Raw genomic sequence first — 23,698 nt, 5'->3', positions numbered from 1 at the left:
TGTGCTCTATCAGTATAGAAAGTAAGAAATATAGTTGCATCTTTATCCCCACTCAATGAATAAAGTGAGTTGTCAGATGATGAAAACAATAGAGAATTCCCTTATTATTTTGAACTGAGACTGGCAAACTTTATTCATAAAGGATTATATTTTAGGCTTTGTGGATCATATGGTTTATGTACCATGAAAGCAGCCATAGATAATCCATAAACAAATAAGGATGTTCAATAGTATTTTATTTATAAAAACAGGCAGTAGGCTTCATTTGGCCTAGGGATTGTGGTTTGTTGACCCCTAATCTAGAAAAAGAGCCCAGGGAATACAACATTTTAGTGTTACTTGGTTTAGCATGATTTCAAGCAATGAGCAGTCTAACTTTAGTTCTCTCCCCATTAATTTCATATTCCTTCTGAGGTATTTTGTTGTTTTAAATGTAAATAAATATTTTCTTCTTTACTCTCTTAAATAATCACTTGAAATCTTGTTATCTATTTTTTATTTGGTAAGTCCTTGTTTTATCTTTGTCTCTATATCTATATATCTATATAATGAAAGTTCATTATTAAGTCTAGATAACTTTATATCTTACCCCCTATGATCACTGTCTACTTTTTTTTTTAAATCCAGAGCTAGTTCAGGTCATTTTCTTCTTACCAACATTATCCTTTCTCTGCACACTTTAAGAAATTCCTTTTTAATTTATTTTTTGATGTTGCTGGGGATGGAATCCAGGGCCTCACTCATGCTGGACAAGTGCTTAATTGCTGAGCTATATCCCTAGCCTAACACTAAGGATTCTTGATTGCTTATATTAATTTATGATTCTGTTTCCTGCCTGCAGCCACCCAATGTAATCTCTCTTGTCTCTTGCTTCAGAAACTTCCATTGCCTCTATTTCCAGTTTCCTTCTACAGTTACTCACCTATCTGATTTTCAGAATTTTTCCACTATGTCTCTCTCCTTGTGTTTCCCAAACTTTTAGCTTCAGATCACTTTCTTTCACTGTCCATTCTATTTCTCCTTTCTTGACCCCCTCTCTGTTCTCCCAACCCACTAATCCCTGGAACACTACCCAGTTAGGGACTGCTCTTTCACTTGGATAGTTCCATTTAGCTGAGACTCCTCCTCCCTCTGATACACTTCCTCCTTTTTAAAGGGCTGACAAACAGCCGTCCTTTTTTGAGTCTGTAACTCAGGTTTAGGATGGTGAGATAATGTGTAACAGTTGGGTTATAAAAAAAGCAGGTGATTTCCAATTCTGCCTGGAACTTGTACAGTTCTGAAGGATCCATGGGCAGCGACTAAATGCCATTTTTTGTGTTAATTCAAGTATCGTTCTTTTTAATTTGTCTTTGGGCTTCGTGCACTCAGACTCCGTTTGCTTTTGTTTACTATTAACAGAAGTTGCAACATTCATGCAGAAATAATTATGGACTTGGCCAGTTGAACACAAGGAAGAAGAGAGAAGGGACATAGAAAACCCCTCTGTCATTTGCCTGTTCTGTCTGCATAAAAATCACTATCTTTTCTCAGCTCAAAGAGAAATTTTAAAGAATACAGTAGTTTTTAAATTTTGGAATCATTTTTTTAGCTGATAACTTACCAAGTATTTTGGTTTAATTTTCTGAGCATTTGGATAGATACAGTGAAATAGTAAGACATAAGATGGAAAATCTCTTCCGTTTGTCATGGTGTTTGATAATGTATGCAACCTCTCTGGGTGGTTTAAGCGGTTTAGGTGCATTCTATGAAAGGGAGCTTTTAATGACAAAACTAATGTGATTATCTGAGTGAGTGTGAGAGGGGTATTGAAGGCTTAGAGAAAGAAAATCTGTTAGAAAAGCTGAATGTATCTGCTTAATCCTTTTTCTAATGTGGATGGACCATGCTCTGAGAGGAGATTGGTCTTTTTTTTTTTTTTTTTTTTTTTTTTTTTAAAAAAAAAACCTATCTTCTTTCCTTCCTCTTCTAAAAAATTCTCTTTGCCCTCTTTTTTCCTGCCTTTTATTTAAATGCTTATCCCTCCTAGGTAGTGACACTGAAAGCTTTTAAACAAATCATTATCTTTACTTTCTTTGGCATATGTGGGGTCAAAGATCAGAACCTAAATATTTGAATGCAGATCTGACAAGCTTGGTTCTAATTTACATGAATGTTGTACTTCCTGCTCTATTTCTGTACTCTTTAAAACTAGAATTATTAAAATGAACTGGACTTCTAATGTTCTTTCTGAGTATTTCCTGAGTGCTCATTTTTACACATGGAAGTAGAAATGAATTGAGTCTATCCATTTCAAGTGTTTGTTCTTTACCTCATATTGCTCTACCTTATTATTATTGTTTTATTATAGTATTATTTGCAGTCCTGGGGAATTAAATCTATATCCCTTCCTTCCCCTTTTTTTGGGGGGGGGTGTTACTGGGGACTGAACTGAGAGTTCCACACATGCTAAGCAAATGCTGCATCACTGGAGCCATAACCACAGGACTTTCTATTTTATAGTTTCCTTTTTACTATTGCATATTTTAAAGTTTTTATATTGCCACAGAACCCCTTGTAAGTTTTTACCTGAAACAAATAAATACAGAAAAATATACAGACAATTTAATAATAAAAAAATATTTGTTTAAAAAAGTGAGCATGAGACTACAGGCATATTTAGGCATTGTGTTATTATTTTTCTACCACATTATAACTTTCAAAATTGAGTACATGTAGTATAGTGGTTGAGTGAGTCTGCGTTTGAATCCTAGCAGTGATACTTCCTTGATGTGTAGCTTTAAGTAATTTTCTTAAACCTCTCTGTGCTTTAATTTCCTCTCTTGTAAATGGGGATAATAACAATTACAATGTTTATAGGGATTGTTATGAGTGTTTCATAGGATCTGGTATAATAATAAAAATGTCTTGTTATTATATCAGGAAGACAGACTATTTGTGGTCAAAGTCTGGGTTCAGAGCCTATATTCATAGCTTCTAAATTGTTTATTTTATAGTCAGACCTCTCTGAGCTTATGTTGCTCCCTGGGTTATAGTGGGAAATGTACCAAGTTTCAAGGAATTTCAAGAGTTGTACTAGCAATGTTAGCACCAGCTGTCCTCATTCCAGTGCATTCATGGCCTTATTTTGAGATTATTTAAAAGAAGCTACAAAATAAAAAGTATAATGCAGGGGCTATCTGAGTGTTGTTGCCCCTCATCAAATGGGCAGTATCTGTAAATTATCAGGATTAAGCAGAGGCATTATATGAAGACATACCAAAAGTGTCTATATTTGACTGTTTGACTTATAAATGTGACAATTTCATGTGGTTCAGCTTAATATTTATGTGTCTTATGCATCCTCCAAATCTGAAAAGAGAATGTGAATATCTCCTTTTGAATTACTGTAGTCTTTGAAAAAGCATGAGAATAGCACTGAGGTCCTGCCAGTATGACTCTGGTATTTTCTTTTAAACTTTAATTTTACTATCTAAATTGCTAAGAAAGTTTATAGACTTACGTAGAGAATGCTTGCAGAATGTTTAAGGTAGGGAAGAACCTTAGAAACACCTAAAATAAAGCTTCCATTGTAAATTTACAAATATTTTGCAGTGATATTTTAAGTGATATTTTTCATGACTTCTAAGTAGTATCTTAATGAAATTTAGATTTAATAATCCCCATCACAACACCATGAGCTTTTTCCCCCCTAGATCTAGAAAAAAATAATTGTAACATTATATGGACCCAGAAGAGACCCAGAAGAGCCAAAACAATCCTGGGCAACAAGAACAAAACAGGAGGCATTACAATCCCAGACTTCAAGTCATACTACCAAGCCACAGTACTAAAACCAACATGGCACTGCTACAAAAACAGATATATTGACCATAGAATAGAATAGAGAATGCAGAAACAACCTCAAGCACTTTTAGCCATCTGATTTTCAACAAAGGGGCCAATAATATATGCTGAAAAAAGATAGACTCTTTAACAAATGGTACTAGGAAAACTGGTTATCCACATGGAGAAGAATAAATTTTGGTTTATAGCTCTTTACTCTGTATTAAAATCAAGTCAATATAGATCAAAGACCTTTATATAAAAACAGAAACACTGAATCTAGTAGAAGAAAAAATTGGTAAAACTCTTGAAGACATAGATGTATGCAAAGACTTCTTGAACAGAAACTCCAAATAATACCAAGAATCAACCAATGAGAGTATATCAAATTTAAAAGCTACACAGTAAAGAAAATGACCAACAGAGTGAAGAGACAACTTGTAGAAGGGAAAACAGTTTTACCAGCTACTCCTGAGGACTAATGTCTGGAATATTAAAGAATTAAAAAAAATTAGACCCCTTCCCATATAAAAGACCCAATAAAAAATGAGCAATTGAAATGAATAGACACTTCACAGAAGAAAAAGTTCAAATGACCAATAAGTACATGAAAAAATGTTCAGCATTTTTGGTCATTAAATTCAAATCAAAACAATGAGATTCTACCTTACTCCAATAAGAATAGCCATTATCCAAGACTCATACAACAACAAATCTGGCAGGGTTGTAAGGGAAAAGGAACTCTTCTATATTGTTGGTGAGAAAGTAAACTAGTACAACCACATTGGAAATCAGTATGAGATTTCTCAAAAAACTAAACATGGAATTTTATTTGACATAGGAATACCTCTCCTGGGTGTCTTCCTAAAAGAGCTAAAGTCATCCTGCTATGCCAATACATGAAAGCCCATGTCTGCAGCAGCACAACTCACAGTAGCTAAATCGTGGTAGTAGACTGGATGCCCATCAACAGATGAATGGATAAAGAAAATGTGATATATATATATATATATATATATATATATATCACAGCCATGAAGACCCTAAATTTATTTATATTTTGAGAGACTCAAAATATAAATAATTTAAAAAACAAAGAACCATGTTAAAAAATAGGGAGGTAGCTTCTGTAGAGTTGGGAAGGGGAAATAGGGAAGGAGGAGGGAGACAGTGGGGTAGGAGCAAGGGGAGTAAAAATGATCAAGTTGGTATCAATTTTCTGGAACGATAGTTCTCCAAGAGGGGATCTGACCTCACAGAGGACAGTGGACCTAGGATTGCTCTTAATCTGACATGAAATTTCTATCAGCAGAGGCCAAGTTTCTGATCATGAAGTTCTGAGGCTGCCAAAACCCAAGTATTGTCAGCTGGTGCCGGTCTCCAGCCATGCTTGTGTCTTTTAAGGAGTGACAATAACTGCTCTTTACAGAGATGACTATTCATGGGGACTCTTTTTCTTTGCCTGACAGAAGCCCAGTGTTCTGGCTCTAAGAGGGAATCTAATGCCAGCATGTGAGTCACACTCTCTTAGTACTGTTCTTTTCCAGAGTTTTAGGTCACTGGTTGCACATCAGTACCTCGCTTCCCCCTGCCTATCTTGCATTGTCATTCTGCCTCATCCACCATTCTGTGCTGGAACATCATGCTTGCTCTTCTCTGCAGTTCATGTCTCGACACTAGTTTTGTGCTCAATTTTGAAAAAGCTGAGTTTGCTGCTGGTGCTCAGGTTTAGGAAAGAGTGCTGATCCGCTGTTGGCATTATGTAGTTTAATACATCTTGTGAATGGTTCTTTTTTTTTTTTAATTAAATTCTTTTATTGGTACATTGTAGGTATACAACACAATTACATTTCTCATTGGGAATTGTACCTTTACATAATGTATCTTGGTTCTTATTGTTGCCCCATTCCTAGCCCTCCCTTCACCCCCTCCACCCTTCCCTATTTACGAAGACTTTATTTCCATTTTTTCCATTTCTTGTCATTTTTCCTTTCCCTTTTTTTCTTTCCCCTGCCCCTCCCACTACCCCTACCCCTTTGGACCTTTTCTTCCTATTTTGCATTATCGATTATTCATTCTAATCATTGGTACATTTTAGGTATACAATATAATGACATTCATCATTGGAAATTTGCACCTTTACATAGTCTCTCTTGGTTCTTATTTTTCACCCTTGCCCAGCCCTCCCTTCAACCCCTCCAGTCCTCCCTATTTACAAAGATTTTGTTCCTATTTTTCCATTTTCTCATACTAATCCCATTCCCTTCTATCCTTTCCCCTAGCCCTCCCACTTCCTTCCCCTTTGCCCCTTTTCTTCCTATTTCACATTACCTATTATACATTTAGTTCTTATTTACACTTTCAGTTTCTCACACCAGAGAAACTATTCGGTATTTACACATGTGTGTCCTATTTATTTCACTTAAGAGTATCGCCTCAATGTGCATCCACTTAGCTATAAATGTCTCTAATTTCTCATTTTTTATGGCTGAGTAGTACTCTATTTTATAAAAAAACCCCACATTTTCTTTATCCAGTCTCCAGTTGATGGGCATTTGGGCTGTTTCCAAGTTTTAGCTATCACAAACTGCGCTGCTAGGAACATGGGTGCACAAATATCACTGTGGTATGATTCTTTTAATTCTTTGGGGAAGATCCCCAGCAGTGGAATAGGGGGGTCAAATGGAACTTCCAGTCCTAGTTCTTTGAGGTATCCCCATACTGATTTCCACAGTGGCTGCGCGAGTCTACACTCCTACCAGCAGTGGAGCAGGGTTCCTCTTCCCCCACAGCCCCGCCAACATTTGTTATTGGTTGATTTCATGATAGCAGCCATTCTTTCTGGAGTGAAGTGGAATCTCAGCGTTGTTTTCATTTGCACCTCTCGAATGACCAGTGATGTTGAACATTTTTTCATGTATTTACTTGCTATTTCTACTTCTTTGTCTGAGAAATGTCTGTTCATTTCAGATGCCCATTTTTGGATTGGGTATTTAAATTTGGGAGGTCTGATCTTTTTAAGTTCTTTATAGATTCGAGATAGTAGACCTTTGCCTGAGGAAGAGCAGGTGAAGATTTTTTCCCACATTGTGGGTTGTCTCTTCACACTGCTGGTGGTTTCTCTTGCTGTGCAGAAGCCTTTTAATAAGAAGAGATCTCACTTGTTGATTGTTTGTCCTAGTTCACAGTCAACTGAGGTTTTGTTCATAAAATCTTTTCCTACACCGATGTCTTCAAGAGTTCTACCTAACCTCTGTTCCAACTGGTTCAGAGTTTCTATTTTAATATTTAGTTCTTTAATCCATTTTGATTTTAGTTCAGTGCATGGTGAGAGATATAGGTCTAGTTTTAATCTTTGGCAAGTTGAAGCCCAATTTTTCCAGCACCATTTATTAAAGAGGCTATCGTTCCTCCAGTGAGGGTGTTTGGCTCCTTTATCAAAGATGAGATGACTGAGTGTGTCTGGCATTGTTTCTGCATCTTCTAATCTGTTCCACTGGTCCTCAAGTCTGTTTCTTTGCCAGTATCATGCTGTTTTTAATCACAGTAGCTTTGTAGTATAGTTGCAGGTTGGGGATTGTGATACCCCCTGCCATGTCTCTGTTACCTAGAATTGCTTTTGCTATTCTGAGTCTCTTCTTGTTCCAAATGAATTTTTGGATTGTTTTCTCAAGGTCCATGAAGTATGCTGCTGGGACCTCAATTGGAATTGCATGAAATTTACATAGCAGTTTTGGAAGTATGGCCATTTTCACTATATTAATCCTTCCTACCCAGGAGCAGGGGATGTCTGTCCATTTTCTGATATCATCTTCAATCTCTCTTTTCAGAGTACCATAGTTTTCAGAGAAGAGGTCTTTGATTTCTTTCCTTAGGTTGATTCTTAGGTATTTCAGTTTTTTGGATGCTATTGTGAAAGGAATTATTTGCCCTATTTCTCTCTCAGTGAGTCTGTCATTTGTGTAGAGGAGAGCTATTGATTTTTCTGTGTTGACCTTGTAACCAGCCACTTGACTGAATTTGGTTATTAAATCTAGAAGACTTTTGGTGGAGTTCTTGGGGTCTTCTATATAGAGTATCATGTCATCTGCAAATAATGACAATTTGACTTCTTCATTACCTGTCTTTATTCCTTTTATTTTTTTCTCTTGTCTAATTGCCATGGCTAATGTTTCCAGAACTATATTGAACAAGAGTGGTGATAGTGGACATCCTTGTCTTGTTCCTGATTTTAGTGTGAAGGATTTCAGTTTTTGACCATTTAGTATGATATTGGCTGTTGGTTTTTCATAGATGGCTTCTATCAGTTTGAGGTAGAGACCATGTATTTCAATTTTTTGTAGGGTTTTTATCATAAATGCATGTTGGATTTTGTCAAATGCTTTTTCTGCATCTGTGGAGATAATCATATGGTTTTTGTCCATGGCTCTATTGATATAGTGTATTACATTGATTGATTTGCGTATGTTGAACCATCCCTGCATCCCTGGGATGAATCCCACTTGATCAGGGTGTATGATCTTCTTGATGATCTTCTGCATTCTGTTTGCCATTATCTTATTAAGGATTTTTGCATCTATGTTCATTAGTGAGATTGGCCTATATTTCTCTTTTTTGGTTGGGTCTTTCTCTGCTTTGGAGATCAAGGTGATGCCTGCTTCCAGGAATGAATTTGGGAGTATTGCTTCCCTTTCAAATTCATTGAAGAGTTTCAACAGTAGTGGCAGCAGTTCCTCTCTAAATGTCTTGTAGAATTCAGCAGTGAAGCCATCAGGGCCCGGGCTTTTCTTAGTTGATAAGTTTTTAATTACATTTTCAATTTCATTGGTTGATATTGGGTTGTTCAGAATTTTTAGGTCTTTTCGTTCACTTTGGTAATTCATATGTATCTAGGAATCTGTCCATTTCTTCTGTGTTGTCCATCTTATTGGGGTATAGGTTCTGGAAGTAGGTATTGATGATCGTCTGGATTTCTGCTGGGTCTGTTGTAATTTCACCCTTTTCATTCCTAATTGCATGGATCTGGGCCTTTTCTTTCCTTTTTCTGACAAGGTTGGCTAAAGGTTTGCCAATTTTGTTGATTCTTTCAAAGAACCAACTCTTGGCTTCATTGATTTTTTGTATTGTTCTCTTAGTCTCCATTGCATTGATTTCTCCTCTGATCTTTCTAATTTCCTCCCTTGTATGAGCTTTGGGGTTGTCCTGGTCTTCTTTTTCTAGAAACTTGAGGTTCAGCATCAGGTTGTTTAATTGGGCTCGCTCTGTTTTCCTAATGTGAGTATTCACTGCTATGAATTTCCCTCGTAAGACTGCTTTCATTGTGTCCCATAGATTCCGATATGTTGTATTGTCATTGTCATTTAATGGAAGGAACTGTGTGATTTCTTCTTTAATTTCCTCTGTGACCCATTGGTTATTCAGAAGTGTGTTGTTCAATTTCCACATGTTTATGAAATTTTTTGAGTTTCTTTTGCTATGGATCTCTAATTTCATCACACTATGGTCTGATAATATACAGGGGATAACTTCAATTCCTTTGCACTTACGTAAACATGTTCTATGTGTGCGTATGTGGTCTATTTTTGAGAATGACCCATGTGCAGCTGAGAAGAATGTGTATTCTGATTTTGTGGGGTGGAAGACTCTGTAAAAACATCTGTTAAGTTCATTTGTTCAAGAATTCGATTGAGTTCTAGTATTTCATTACTTATTTTTAGTCTAGTTGATCTATCTATTTGTGACAGTGGGGTGTTGAGGTCCCCCACTACAATTGTATTAGTGCATATATGACTTTTCATGTCTGTTAGTATTTGTTTTATATAGTTGGGTGCACTAGTGTTTGGTGCATAGATATTTATGATTGTCATCTCTTCCTCTTGGATTCTTCCCTTTACAAGGATGTAGTGTCCTTCTTCATCTCTCTTAATCAGTGTTGGTTTGAAATCTACTTGATCTGCAAAGATGATAACTACTCCTGCTTTTTTTCGGGTTCCCGGTGCATGGAGTATTGTTTTCCACCCTTTAACTTTCAGTCTATGAGTTTCCTTTTGAATTAAGTATTTTTCTTGTATGCAGCATATTGTTGGATTTTGCTTCTTGACCCATTCTGCCAGTCTATTTCTTTTGATTGGTGAATTGAGACCATTAACGGTGATGGTTCTAACTGAAAGATATTGACTTGTCATTGCCATGACTTTTTCTTTTTATTGGGTTCTCCCCCTTTACATTTAACTTCTTGTCATACCAGATGGGTTCATTCTTCTTTGCTTCCTGGGGCCGTGATCCTCAATGTCTGTTCCTAGGATATTGTGTAAAATTCTTTGGAGTGCTGGTTTGGTATTCACGAAGTTCCTACAGTACTATTTGTCATGAAAGTATCTTATTTCTCCATCCATTTTGAAAGATAGTTTTGCAGGGTACATCAATCTGGGTTGGAGGCTGTTTTCTTTTAGGGCTTGGAATATATCACTCCAAGCTCCTCTTGCCTTGATGGTTTGTGTTGAGAAGTCTGCTGTGATTCTTATGGACTTTCCTTTGTATGTGATTTGTTTCTTTTCTCTGTCTGCTTGGAGAACTTTGTTCTTCTGTTGAGTTTCTGGAATCTTAACAATTATATGCCTATGTGTAGATATGTTTGATTAAGGCTAGCTGGAGTCCTATATGCCTCACTTATCTGTATGTCAAGCTCTTTTCCCCTGCTTGGGAAGTTTTCTGCCATTATTTCTGTGAAGAGATTTTTTTATGTCATCTCCACTCTCTCCTGTTTCTTCATTGAGCCCAATCAGTCTTATGTTTTTCTTCTTTGCATCATCTAGCAGCTGCTGGATTGATTTCTCATGTTCCCTTATAATTTTGAAGCAATTTTTCTTTTCCTGGTCACTAATTGCAATCTTATCTTCTATATCTGAAATTCTGTCCTCACATTGGCTCCTTCTGCTGTGTAGACTTTCAATGGAGTTTTTCATGTCCTGGAAATCTATTTGCATCTGTTTTATGGATTCCATTTGTTTCTTATATTGGGATTCCATCATGTTCCTGAGCTCCTCTCTAGATTTATTAATCATGTCTTGCACTAGGGGCACAATTTCTCCTGTTATCTGAGAAATTATTTCTGATTTCATTTTTTCCAGATCCCCTTTTGTTGCCAGTTCAGTGGGTCCAGGTGGTTGAGTATCAGAGTGTTTCATCTCATTTCCCTTTGGGGTTGCTGTAGGTGATCTGGAAGTCTGGTTTTGAGACTTATTTACGTGTTTTCTCATTTTGACTGGGGCAGGGGGCTGTTAGCACCTGCACAGATTACCTCCTCTGAGCTGGGAGAGGTGGGATGGGCCAGGAGCAGCGGTAGGGATGGTGACCCAAAAGCCCTTTCCTGTGGGCTGGGAGCAGTGGGAGGGATGGTGGCCGGGAAGCCCCTTCCTCTGGAGCAGGAGCAGTGGGATGGTGCCTCAGAACCCCCTCCCTCTGGGCCAGGAGCGGTGGGAGGGCTGGTGGCCTGGAGGCCCCTTCCTCTGGGCCAGGAGCAGTGGGACAGAAGGTGGCCCAAAAGCCCTTTCCTCTGGGCTGAGAGCAGCAGGAGGGATGGTGACCGGGAAGCCCTTTCCTCTGGACCAGGAGCAGTGGGACGACAGCTCAGAAGCTTCTACCTCTGGGCCGGGAGCAGTGGGACTCAGTACCTGGTCTGGTGGTCCGGTGTCCTCTGCATCTTTGTAGTGTGGAACCAGGTGGCTGCTTGTCTGCAGTGGGGTGATTCGGTGTCTTCTGCGTGACTCGGGACCTCGGTAGGGCATGCACAGACCTGCCTGTCTGCAGCAGGCTGATTTGCCGTGTTCAGTGCCACTTGGGACCTTAGTAGGGCATGGGCAGACCTGCCTGTCTGCAGGGGGTGATTCAACGTGTTCCGTGCGACTCAGGACCTCGGTAGGGCGTGGGCAGACCTGCCTGTCTTTGTGAATGGTTCTTGATTTACATATTGTCTGGAGTATTTCGGGATGCCATATTTCATAGAAATATTTTCTGAGTGCTGTACAAATGTCTGATAGTTCTTGACTTGCTATGAATAATCAAGTTGTCAAAAGAGTAAAACATTTTTACTTCATTTATCTTCAGCTGGCATTTCCTTATTGCTTTAGGCATGATAGGTTTGTGAAGCTCTCAGTTTATTTCAGTTCTCTTTCTTCATGTATATCCTGAACAGGGATGTACATTATGCTTATTACTTCACATAGGTACTTTGTAAAAGATATATACAGATATTGGGACATCTTATTTTCTGACTTTTCTCATACTCAGCTTTTCCAAAAACTGACCAGAGTGATTGATGCATACTCTGTCTTCCCTTTGGAAAGCCAGATTGTAACTGAGCTTGTTAAAGTCCATGAGAAATCCTGCAGTCAATAAAACTCTTCACATGTGGTCATCCAACAGTTCTTGAAATTATTTGACTGAGAAGTCTTTTCATGAAGTATCAACATTCTGTAGAAATATTGTTGTGCAGAATATATTTGGACAGCGGCAACAAATTTTCCCTGCCTTGTCAAGTGTTTTCTTTCTTTCTTCCTCCCTCCCTCCCTCTCTCTCTCTTTCTTTCTTTCTTTTTCTTTTCTAGAACATGTTTCTAAGGCCGGTCCTAGGCAGAACTGTGATGAGGAGTTGGGTGTGCTTGTGGCTTGTTACCTTTCTTCTCAGTGCCCTCTTTTCCTGGCTGGGAAAGTGTCCCCAGCCTAGGCCTTGTCTCTCCTGCTGCCCTGAATTTGCATATGGGGTCCCGTAACTGGGCTCTAATCTTCCTGACTTCTTCCCTGGACTTGTCTCTGTTTTTGTCAAAACTTGCCTATTGTATATATTTTTTCTACATGAAATGGGAAAGGATGAGATCACTGAATTCATATCAAAGTTCTGATAGAGCATGTGAGCTTAATGTCTTTTCCTTGCCATTGAGACTATTCACAGTTTTACAAAAGGATGCTTTTTAAGCTAACTAGCATAGTGGATGAGCTATATATCATAACCAGAGATAATTGGGCACAAACCTAGGCCTTACCATTCACTAGCTGGGTGACCTTGAATAAAATGATTTAACCTAAGGACCTATTTTTAAATGTGAAGTAGTGGATAATAATCTATCTGATAGGGGTTTTGAGCATTAATAATGTAATGGCTGTAAATTCAAGGTTTAATAATTAGTAACTGTTGTTGTTATTCAGCTATGATTCCATTGCCTATGATTTTTCCCTAACATTTAATTATAACATTAAATTACATGAAATTTTTCAAACATACAGAAAAGTTAAAATAAGTGGATAGTGAATACTCATAAACTTACCACCTAAATTCCTCTCTGTCTCTATCTGTCTGTCTGTCTCTTTCTCTCTGGTGTTAAAAGCTCTACTAGTGAGCTACAGTCCCATCTATTGTCATTTAAATTCTATAAATAATATTTTCCTATATTTGATTTATTCACATATCCATTCTTTATTCATATTATTTTTAATGGATTTCAAAGTTGCAGAGATCTTCCCCCTAAATAATTAAACCTTAATGTCCCTAACTGGAATTCAGTATTTGATAATTCTTCTTTTAAGAGGGGGTTTAAAATCTGACTACAGTGACATGCACGCAGAAGCACACCAGTTGTTGTGTAACCCCGATGCTTTGAAGAAGTAGGATGTTTCTGTGGCTGAGGGGAGGGAGTTCCCAATGCCTCTGTATTCAGTGTCTACCTTCACGCTAAACCCTCAGTACTGCCTGTGATTCTCAGAGCTAGAATTTCAGGCAGTGATTATAGACCACTGATAGGAATATTTGGGAGCTAGAGAGCTGCAGGATATGCTTCTTATCACACCACGAATGTGGGGTCTTAGTATAATTTTTACATAAGAAATCTTATAAATTTTTCACTTTTTAAAAAGTATGTCATTCATTCAGCAAATGTATAGTTCTGGAGACCTTGTTAAGTGTGGAGGGAGATGTTCTAGGGGCTCTGGTAGAAATAGCTGTGGGGCATAGGGGAAACACCAAGAAGGGAGTGCTTTAGGTCTTCCAGACTCTGGAATAGAGGCAAGGAAAGACTCAGAGAGAAGGAGATAATTGAACTGAATGTTGTAAAAGATGAGTTGGCATTTTCTAGGCATTTGTGGAGTAGGAGAATAGTAAAAGAGTGAACAGGGGGAAAAAGGGAGGGAAGAGCTTGGTGTGGTGGGGAATGGTTTTACCATTGGCTAGAGACAATGTTGTGAAGACGAAGTTACAGTGGTATGTTGAGGGGACTTTGCATATCATGTGAATGATTGGTTCATTCCTGCAGACTGGGGAGAATTTAAAATGTTTATTACTTCATGAAGGGGATTATACTCAAGAGACAGAAAAAATTTTAAGCAATGCAGTTGTTTACGAATGTTTTATGATCAAATTAAAATCATTTTCCTTGTGTTATTAAACTCTAGTTTTATATTTATATTCTGACTCTTCTCCTGTTTATCTAAAATGACAGGTAGTATGCCAGTATTTGAAAAATCCTACTGTATCTGATTCCCTGCTGCTGGAGAATATTTTCCAAGCTCTGAATATATATTATAATTATTCAGGCCAGGCGAAATGCCTGAATATTTCAGAAACAGCAACTAGCAGACTGGGAATCCTGGGATGGAGCTATCAGGTAAGCATGTATGATTTCCCAAGTAGAATTTACTTTTCACTGATTCAGTTGTACTATAACAGAGACTATACAAGATGTCACCTAACCTATACTAGGTTCTTTTACTTTACTCTGTGAGACCAGGATTAACTTTCCTCATTTATTCAGTCATTCATATATTTAATCATCACCAAATATACAGTGAGCAATTGCCATATGTCAGGCATTCTTCCATGCTTCAAAGATACAAAGATATTTAATACATGATCTTACCATCAAATATAGCCTGGTGAGAAAGATAGGCAACTAAACTAATATTGTGATAGGTCTTGATGAATCCTATAAAGGAAACACTTTATGGATAAATGTAAAAAGAAAGGAAGTCTAATTCAACTCTCTGTGAGTCTTCTTCCTATCATCTACCCAATAAAACTAATAGTAATAATAATGCTTGCTTTCCAGAATTGTCTTGAAGTTTAAATATGATAGCAAATGTGAAAGAAGGAAATTTGTAAAGAAGAAATACATAGTTCTAATTTCTGTGACTTCTCAGCCAAGTCTTTCAGTGAATAATAAGGGGTTGTATGGGATGGAAATAGAGAGCAGGGGCCTTCAAGCTTGATTGCCTGAGTTCAAACCTTGGCTTTGCTCCTTACTAGCTGAATGGCTGTGAGTAACTTATTTCATCTCTTTGTGCCTCATTTATCTTTGGATCTTTTACTTGTTTTCTTTTTAGGCCTGCACAGAAATGGTCATGCCTTTTTGTGCTAATGGTGTCGATGACATGTTTGAACCTTTCCTGTGGAACTTGAAGCAATTCTCTGATGAGTGTTTTAATCAGTGGGGTGTGAGACCAAGGCCCTCCTGGATCACCACCTTGTATGGAGGCAAAAACATTAGTTCACACTCGAATATCATTTTCAGGTGAGCTTTGCTGGTCCAAACAGGAGCTTTGGTTGATGGAGACCCTTGTAGAATAACTCATAAACTAGAACTAGAAAAATGCTAGGCAATAAAACAATAGAAATACAGCAGTGGTACCCATTAGCTTTTTTTTTTTTCCTTGAAAGACTAGATGCTGAGAAGAGATTCAGTTTTACGATGTATTACTGATATAATAATTTCTCATTATTTAATAGATATGAAGTGTCCCCTCTGTTCTGTTCCAAGTACTACTTGAGACACATTAAATAAGTGACCTAGTTGAGTCTTCCTAACCATCCTATGGTGTAATTGTTAGAGTTTCTTTTTTACTGAGGGGGAAATTGAAAGTCATCAGGTTTAGTCACTTGTCAAACCAAACTAAGTATGCGACAAACCAGATTTCTACCTTGACTCGTCTAACTACAAATGCTGTAGGTGTTCTTCCACTTTATTCCTTAAGACACAACACATTCAGTATTGGTTCATATCAAAGTTAATTGAGTTTACTCTATGGATGTCTGACTATGACTTAAAAATTTTCATGTTTGGCTAAACTGTCAACTATTAAGGCAACAACCAGTTAGTAAAAAATTTTTCCACATCTATGTGGAAATAGCAAAGAGATACCAATATTTACATTTTAACCAGGGCTGTTGCTAAAATTGTAAATGTCATTTTTGTGTATGGGGGTTGCACTGGGGACTGAACTCAGGGTTTTCACACTGAGCTACGTCACCAGCCCTTTGCTCAGGCTAAGCTTGAACTTGTGTTCTTCCTGCCTCAGCCTTCCAGAATGCTAGGATTATAGGCATGTGTCACCATGCTTGGCTCTTTCACACCTTTTTAAAGGCACTAATCCATTCACGAGGATAGAACTCTCTGAGATTAATCATTTGCCCAAAGGCCTCACCTCTTCTTACTACTACAATGGGAATTTGTTTCAACACATGAATTTTGGGGGAACATCCAGATCATAGCAGTTTCCAAACTCATCTTTGTTCTAGCAGATATGGAAGTACTATGGGAATTTGTTGCTTTTCTTTAGGAGCTTATTTCCATGGAGTATTTGTATGGATTTTTCTAATATTCTGAACTTTAGGCTCATTTTTCCTTGCCTTGACCTTAAATTGTAGCTCAAGTTCAAGTCAAGTTAACTATAGTCTTTAATCTTTGTATGAGGTTTTACTAAGTGAATTTTGGTCAAGTACATTTTTCCTTTCTCATTAGGTTTAACCTACAGATAAATATTTTAGTTACTGTTTGCCCTTTTATAGTCTTTTACTCAGGCTTTCAAACTTAACATCATCATGTATCATCTTCACTGGAGGAGGGGGCAGTTTTGTGAGAAAAATTTCAGGAATAGAACAGAAGCCAGTAGGTAAAATGATAGCTCAGTGTAAGAAATGACTCTCTAAAAGAGCTGGCTGGGGCCGGGGACTTAGCTCAGTGGTGCCGCTGCCTGCCTTGCAAGTGCAAGGACCTGAGTTCAATCCCTGGTACCAAAAATAAAATAAAGAGCTGTGCAAAGGTAGAATGAACTTTTGCAGGTACAGTTATTTAAGTTCTTTGATTCTCAGTCTCTTCTTCTGTAAAATGAGAATAATAGTACCACTTACCTCATACAGTTATTTGTTGGCCCAGATCTGGCAAAAATATATGCTAAAAAATATTTATTGAATAAATAAATGGAAGTATATTTTCTACCTTGCACTTTACATTTTAGCCCCAAGAAATTGTATATGTGTTCTCAAATGTCCCTGTTTCTTCCTCTTTTTCTTCTTTTCTTAAGACTCAGGCCTCCTCCAAGAAGTCTTTCCTGATTCCTTGAGGAAGCACAGAGATCCATTAGCCCCTTAGCTCCTCTTGGACCTGTAAATACCTCTTACCACTCTGTGTGGAAAATCTGTTTGCATCGTGTCTGCCCCAGAAGATGGCAAACATCTCAATGGCAGGGCTTTCACCTTAATCGTCTCTGTGCCTTTAGCACCGGCTACCTGACCAGCACGTAGTGGAGGCCCATGAACGTGTGTGTTGATAGGACGAGGGATGACGTGCACAGTATAGAAGGCTTCAGGAGCATGTGGAAGTTTAAAGGCAGGACTGTGTGAAGATGCTAGTTTATTGTTCCGTAGCGGCAAGTTTACTTTTACAAAGAAATCTTTTACTTCAGGCTGCTAGGTATGAAAATTCCAGTGCAAAAAATTTTAAGTTATTGAAAAATTCAGAATTTTTTTCTAAGAAAATGTACCCTTATTCTCCCCTGAGGTAAAAATACAGCCTCAGGCGTCTCTGTTCTGTATGCTTTGCGAAAGAGAACGTCTAAGGGACCACGTGGAAAGTGTTCCGGCTTCTCACCTTAGGCTGTTGCTCATAAATCCAAATATGTCCTCTGTTTGGTTTGGAAAATTCAGTCTGTCACTTAAGATATGTCAGTTAAGACTCTGAAGTCAAATAGACCTTGGTGTCTTTCTGCTTCTTTCTTGAGTTGGCTGAGCAGCTTTGGGCAAATTGCCAATTTATATAATTTGGAAATTGTGACTACTGAGCAGCATTACTTAAGGAGTAAATAGATTGTCATGGAAGTAAATGCCACGAGGGTAGAGATTTTGTCTGCTTTGTTCTCTACTAAATCCCCTGTGCCCAATGAGTGCCTGACATAGGGGACACTCAGTAAACATTTGTTGGGTGAATGAAGCCTCAATAAATAAGTAGGTGTTAATAGTCTCATTTAAGCAAATTTTAAAAAAAATTGTGCAGTGGTTTTGTTTGGATGAAACCCCTCTCCCCAACTCTTAGGTCATTTTATCAATGGCCATTCCTGATTATTTAAATATAAATTCAGAAGGAGTCTCTGAGAAGCAGCGTAGTTGACATCATTTCTCAGGCAAATTAATTGTTGCTAGTGATTAAGTGAGGCTGCTTGTTGGGAATTTTACCCAGGCATCTAGATTCTCTCATGAAAGCCAGTTTTTTTTTTTTTTTTTTTTTAGATTTCCCAATGATTGTTTTAGTTTTTACATGTCTAAGACCAAGAAATTCAAGTCCATGTGCATCTTAGGTCTCTCAGCAACCCCAAACACTGTTGCTAAGCCACTAGGTTGTTTCAGATGACCTTTTAAATCAAATGCAGTTTGCTTATTATGTGGCTGTTGGGATAGATTTTTTGTTTTGCAAATAATGGAGAGTTTCCTATCTGGGTTCGGCCTGTCAAATTGGAATAATGATAAAGGCTATTTGTTCACTTAAGAGAATCCAACCTTTGTTTCGTTTACTTTAAACATTTATTGGGTAGTTGAAAGCTATCATTCTTATTTTCCATGGGAGGTTTCCTTTTTCTTTTTAATAAACACAAAAAAGTACATTTTTGAAGTAAATTTTTAAAAATAGTGGTATTACTAAGTTATGATTAAATTCTTTTCAAAAAGGACATTATAATAGAATAAGAAATTTAAAACTGTACTTCATACATGTACTTAACATACCTAAATGTTTATTTCTTTCATTTAATTTGTGCATTTGCCTAGAAAAAATTGATCACATAAGGATCCTAAGGTTTTTTTGTTTTTTTTTTTTTTTTGGTACCAGGGATCGAACTTGGGTCCTTACACTTGGGAGGCTGGTGACAGAACCACTGAGCTAAATCCCTGGCCCAATCCTAAGTTTTTATGAGAAACTCTTTCACATCCATTTTCATGATTCATTTACCTATTGGAGGTACTAATATGATTACACAGCATACTTGTGTAGTATTTCATAGTTTTTACCTTTTTTCTATATATATTATTTAACTTGAGTCTCGCAATGTCTCTGTGAAAAAGGAGTATTATTTTTCTTTTCTATAGTACATGTAGGAACTGAGGTTCACAGAGGTCAGGTAACTTACACAAAATCATGCAGGTAATAACGTTATACAACCTAGATCTGTGAGATGGGCTTGGTTGTACATGCCTGTGATCCTAGCATTCCAGAAGCTGAAGCAGGAGGATCATCACCAGCCTGAAGTACATAGTGAGTTCAAGACTAGCCTGAACTGCATAGAGAGGCCCTATCTAAAAAAAAAGAAACCAAAACATCTTAGATCTTCAGACTTAGTTCATTTCTCTTTCTACTCTTACACAAAGCTGAAGGTTGATGTGTGTATTTGTATTAGTCATTTATATAAACTCTGCTTTTCCATGTTAAAAAGCACTAAGGAGATTTACATGTTCATGAACCCATATACACATATTCATAAATATCTATGTAGGATATCCAGTACAAGGTCATAGACAATTAGACATTTATACTCTTTTTTCATTCATTCAGTAAATATTTGTCTCCTACTGTGAGTCCGGCCTGGTTCTAGGAACACAAGGACACCGATTATTGAATGTTTTAACTATCATATCTCCAGTTCCTAGAACCAGGCCGGACTCACAGTAGGAGACAAATATTTATTGAATAACAGTCAATAATCTGTGTCCTTGTGGAGTTCTGGTTTGACAAATAGGTAATACAACAAAACAGTATCTATGAACATGGTAGAAGGATATAAGTTCCAGGAGGGAAAAAAAGAAAAAGCTAGGGAAGTTGTCAATGAACTGTCAGGAGGAGGGGAAAGTATTGAAATTTTAGATTAGAGCAAGGAGGAAGGCCTCACCAAGGATGAGTTTTGCAAATTGATATGGAGGAAGTGAAGAAGCCAGCCATGAGCTTACTGAGATAAAAGTATTCCAGAGGGGTAAGCAAGGGCACAGGTCATGAGAGAGGTAAGTGTCCCCAGCATATTCTCTTCCAGGCAGGGTAATAGCAGGAAACATCAGAGAGACATCTGAGGGCCTAGGTCATGTAGAGATTTGCAAGTTCTGGTAAGGCCTTTGGTTTCTTTTTTTATTTTATGAAAAAAATAAATCAAAATTTCATAACAAAATAATAAGAGAATAACAGTAGTTAATACACCGTGTATCGAACGAAATGGGAAAATTTGGAGTGTATTGAGCAGAGGAATGGTATAACCTGATTCAGATTTACAGCATAGAGTTGATTGCCTTGTTGATTAGATTGTAGGCATAAGAATGGAAGGAGGAAGAATAGTTGAAAGGCTATTGCAGTAATTCAGACTAAAGATAATGATGACTTGGATCAAGGAGGTTATGAGATGTGGTAAGACTCTGGATATATTTAAAGATATAGTTATCAGAAGTTGTTGACAGATGAATTAGACAAAAATTAAAGAGTGACACCAAAGTTTTTTAACTTGAGCAACTAAAAAGACAGAGTTGCCATTAACAGATTGGGAAGATAGTGGTGGTGGTGGTGGTGGGGCTACTTAGGCTTGGATCATAGCAGCAGCTCAGTTTTGGAACCTGTACGTTTGAGATATCTGATTAGATTTCCATGTAAAAATGGTAAGTAAGGAACAAAACTTTGATTCTGAGGTGTCCTAGAAAGGTTCTGGAAAGATACAGTACTTATTAGTTTTGTTATTCAGCTTCCTGACACTATAATACCTGAGATAACCAACTTAAAAACAGAAAAGTTGGCTCACAGTTTTGGATTTCAGTTCATGGTTGGTTGGGGCCTGTGCAGGAGTGCATGATAGAGCAAGCTGCTGACAGGATGATAGCTGGGAAGTGAACTAGAGAGAAGAGACCAGATCACACAATGTTCCTCAAGAGCAGGCCCCCAGGGACCCAAAGCCTCTCACTGGACCCGAACTCTTAATTAGTTTCTTTCATCTCCCATTAGTGCCAAGCTGGGGACCAGCCTTTTAACAACACATGGACCTCTGAGGGACATTTAAGATTCAAACTATAGCAGTAGTCACCTCTGTTTAGATTGTATTTATAGCTGAATTTTTTGATGATTAATGTACATAATGGAAATAATTTCATATATCTGATGAGTGGTCTTGAAGTCTTTTTGGTTTTAGGCTTTAAAAATAAAACCCCCCAAAATGGAGTGTGCATTAAACAAATGTCAGAACACACAAAAAAAGGTTCTTTTGGTGATTGTCAGTGGTAAATACCCAAGAAACATGAAAATACATATCCATATAAAACCTTGTATATGACAATGTTCATAGAAGCAATATTCATGATAGTAAAAAAATAGAAACAATGCAAATGGGCCTCAATGATGAGTGGATAAATAAAATATGTTCTATCCATATAATAGAATATTATTTTTCAATAAAGAGGAATGATATACTAATTCATGCTACATGTATAAAACAGGAAAACATTGTGCCAGGTGAAAGAAAGCAGTCACAATCGCTTCTCCGCCTTTTGGCTAAGATCAAGTGTAGAAAGCAGTTACAAATAACAATCAGTTTTACAATTCTATTAATATGAAATATCCAGAAGGTAAATCTATAGAGACAGGAAATAGATTAGTGGTTCCTCAGGCCTGACAGTGACGAGGTATGTGTGTGTGTCAGGGGAATGTAGAGGGACTGCTAATGAGTATGTTTGGGGGTGGTGATGAAAATGTCCTAAAATTGATTTTGATGATGGTTGCACAACTCGGAACATACAAAAACCATTGAACTATATACATTTTAAAAGGGTGACTCCTGTGGCATATGAATCATATTTCAAAGCTGTTCAAAAATATCATTGGGGATACTAGCTGCATTTTTCATTTTTTCTTAACTCAGCTACACTAAACAACCTGTTTCAATGATGGATCTTGTTTATATCATTCTGAAATGTGTTGTATGAACTAGTAAAGACTAACCTAGTGGTACTGCCCTTTCTTAACTTTAAAGCTAATGTAAAGTGAAGGTATTTGAGTAATGCCCCAAATTTCTGATTCCAGATCCTGGGGACTTACAATTGTATTATCCCATTTTCCAAAGTATTATACCTGTTGAACAAAAATGTGGCTTTTTCTTTTGACAAAGAAATAATTTGAACTTTAAATATAGATTTTTTTTTCTTCATCACTTTAGTAGTTGGGTTCTGGAAAGGAAGAAAGCTAGTATTAATTGAAGAATTCCTATATGCCTGAATCTTATACTTATTAAATTCTTCCACATGCATCATTTGGTATAATCCTTACAACCTTATAGGTAGACATTGTTATCTCTATTTTTCATACGACAGACATCAGCACATTTCTAATGATAAATTAGATCCTCAGATCAAATCCCTCAGGCTGTGAGTTTAAAATTTTAAGTGTTAGGCATATACTGGATTTCTCCTATTTTATTTGAGTTTAAATATGAAAAATGAATAACCTTAATTTTTCTTCTTTCCCTTATTTGCAGCAATGGTGACCTAGACCCCTGGTCAGGAGGTGGAGTAACCAAAGACATCTCGCATACATTAGTTGCAATCACCATCCCAGAAGGAGCCCATCATTTAGATCTTCGAGCCAACAATGCCTATGATCCTGCATCCGTGCTGTTAGCACGCTCCTTGGAAGTTAGACACATGAAGCAGTGGATCAGAGGCTTCCATGACAATGCCAGAAGGCAGCACTGAACAGCTTGGATCATTTTCAATTTCTTTTATGTCCCTTTCACCCACATTCCCATTCACTTTGGTTTTTTACATGTAATTACTTTCTCTTGTTTGTCATTAGATTTGGTGGAACTGAGGTTGAAGTGGAAGAGGGGGTGATGGAGGTGGGAACAGCATCCCACCACTATGAAGGCCTGGGTCCTCACTGTCTTTGTGCTACCTCCAGGAAAAATGTAATCCTGACACCTTCAGCACCATCAATGGCCCTTATAACTGGTGCAGAGTTCCTGACTGTCTTTCATAAGAGACTCACTCCCTTTGTTTCTCTATAAGCAGGGATTTCTCCTTGGTTTCGAGGTTGAAATCTCTTTGGCCCATTTGTAAGACCCCTACCCTCCACAAAGGAAAAACAGAAGATAGATAAAAAATGATGTAATTGCAGCTGGTAGGAAGGATGTCTGGTGCCAGTCCAGGAAATGGGGCCCATTTCTTTTACACTGGATTTAATGACTTTGAACCATACAGAAAATAAAGAATAAAGCTGGACCTTGTACCTGTGTGTTGCTTCTGAAGCTCACTCCAGCTGTAGGAAATTCAGAGTGCCTTAGGCTTGGCTGCTTTTGGAAAGTCCTTTAATTTTTTCTTTGTCATTTGGCAACTTTTCTTAGTTCTGGGATATCTGCCACTGTGGTACAGCCAGTAAGAAATCTGGCCTTTTCTGGCTCCATTTCTCTTTGTTTTGAAGGTCAATTTTGTGGTAATTTGGTTAAATTCTTGCCAGTTTAGGAAAATGACTCTGTTTTGCCTTTCACTTAAAATCTGAATGAGTTTAATGCTGTATCATTGATGATACTTCAAGAAAAAGCCTTTA

The 23,698-nt window shown here is 37.5% G+C and overlaps 1 protein-coding gene across 4 annotated transcripts in view; it reads left to right on the top strand.

The window, feature by feature from the left end:
- Positions 1-23,378, top strand: part of Prcp (prolylcarboxypeptidase) — an 85,183-nt gene extending 61,805 nt beyond the window's left edge. For all 4 annotated transcript variants that reach the window (XM_004868279.3, XM_021247171.2, XM_021247173.2 and 1 more), the window contains 3 exons: positions 14,315-14,479; positions 15,195-15,382; positions 22,632-23,378. In XM_004868279.3, coding sequence (XP_004868336.1) covers positions 14,315-14,479; positions 15,195-15,382; positions 22,632-22,848 — 570 coding nt within the window. In that variant the 3' untranslated portion in view covers positions 22,849-23,378. The remainder of the gene's footprint in view (positions 1-14,314; positions 14,480-15,194; positions 15,383-22,631) is intronic.
- The last annotated feature ends 320 nt before the right edge of the window (positions 23,379-23,698 follow it).

The sequence above is a fragment of the Heterocephalus glaber genome, unplaced genomic scaffold (genome assembly GCF_053883595.1).
Source record: "Heterocephalus glaber isolate CG9 unplaced genomic scaffold, H.glaber_assembly_v1.0 deba00001429, whole genome shotgun sequence".
Classification (NCBI taxonomy): Eukaryota; Metazoa; Chordata; class Mammalia; order Rodentia; family Bathyergidae; genus Heterocephalus; species Heterocephalus glaber.
This window is presented reverse-complemented; position numbering and strand designations above follow the sequence as displayed.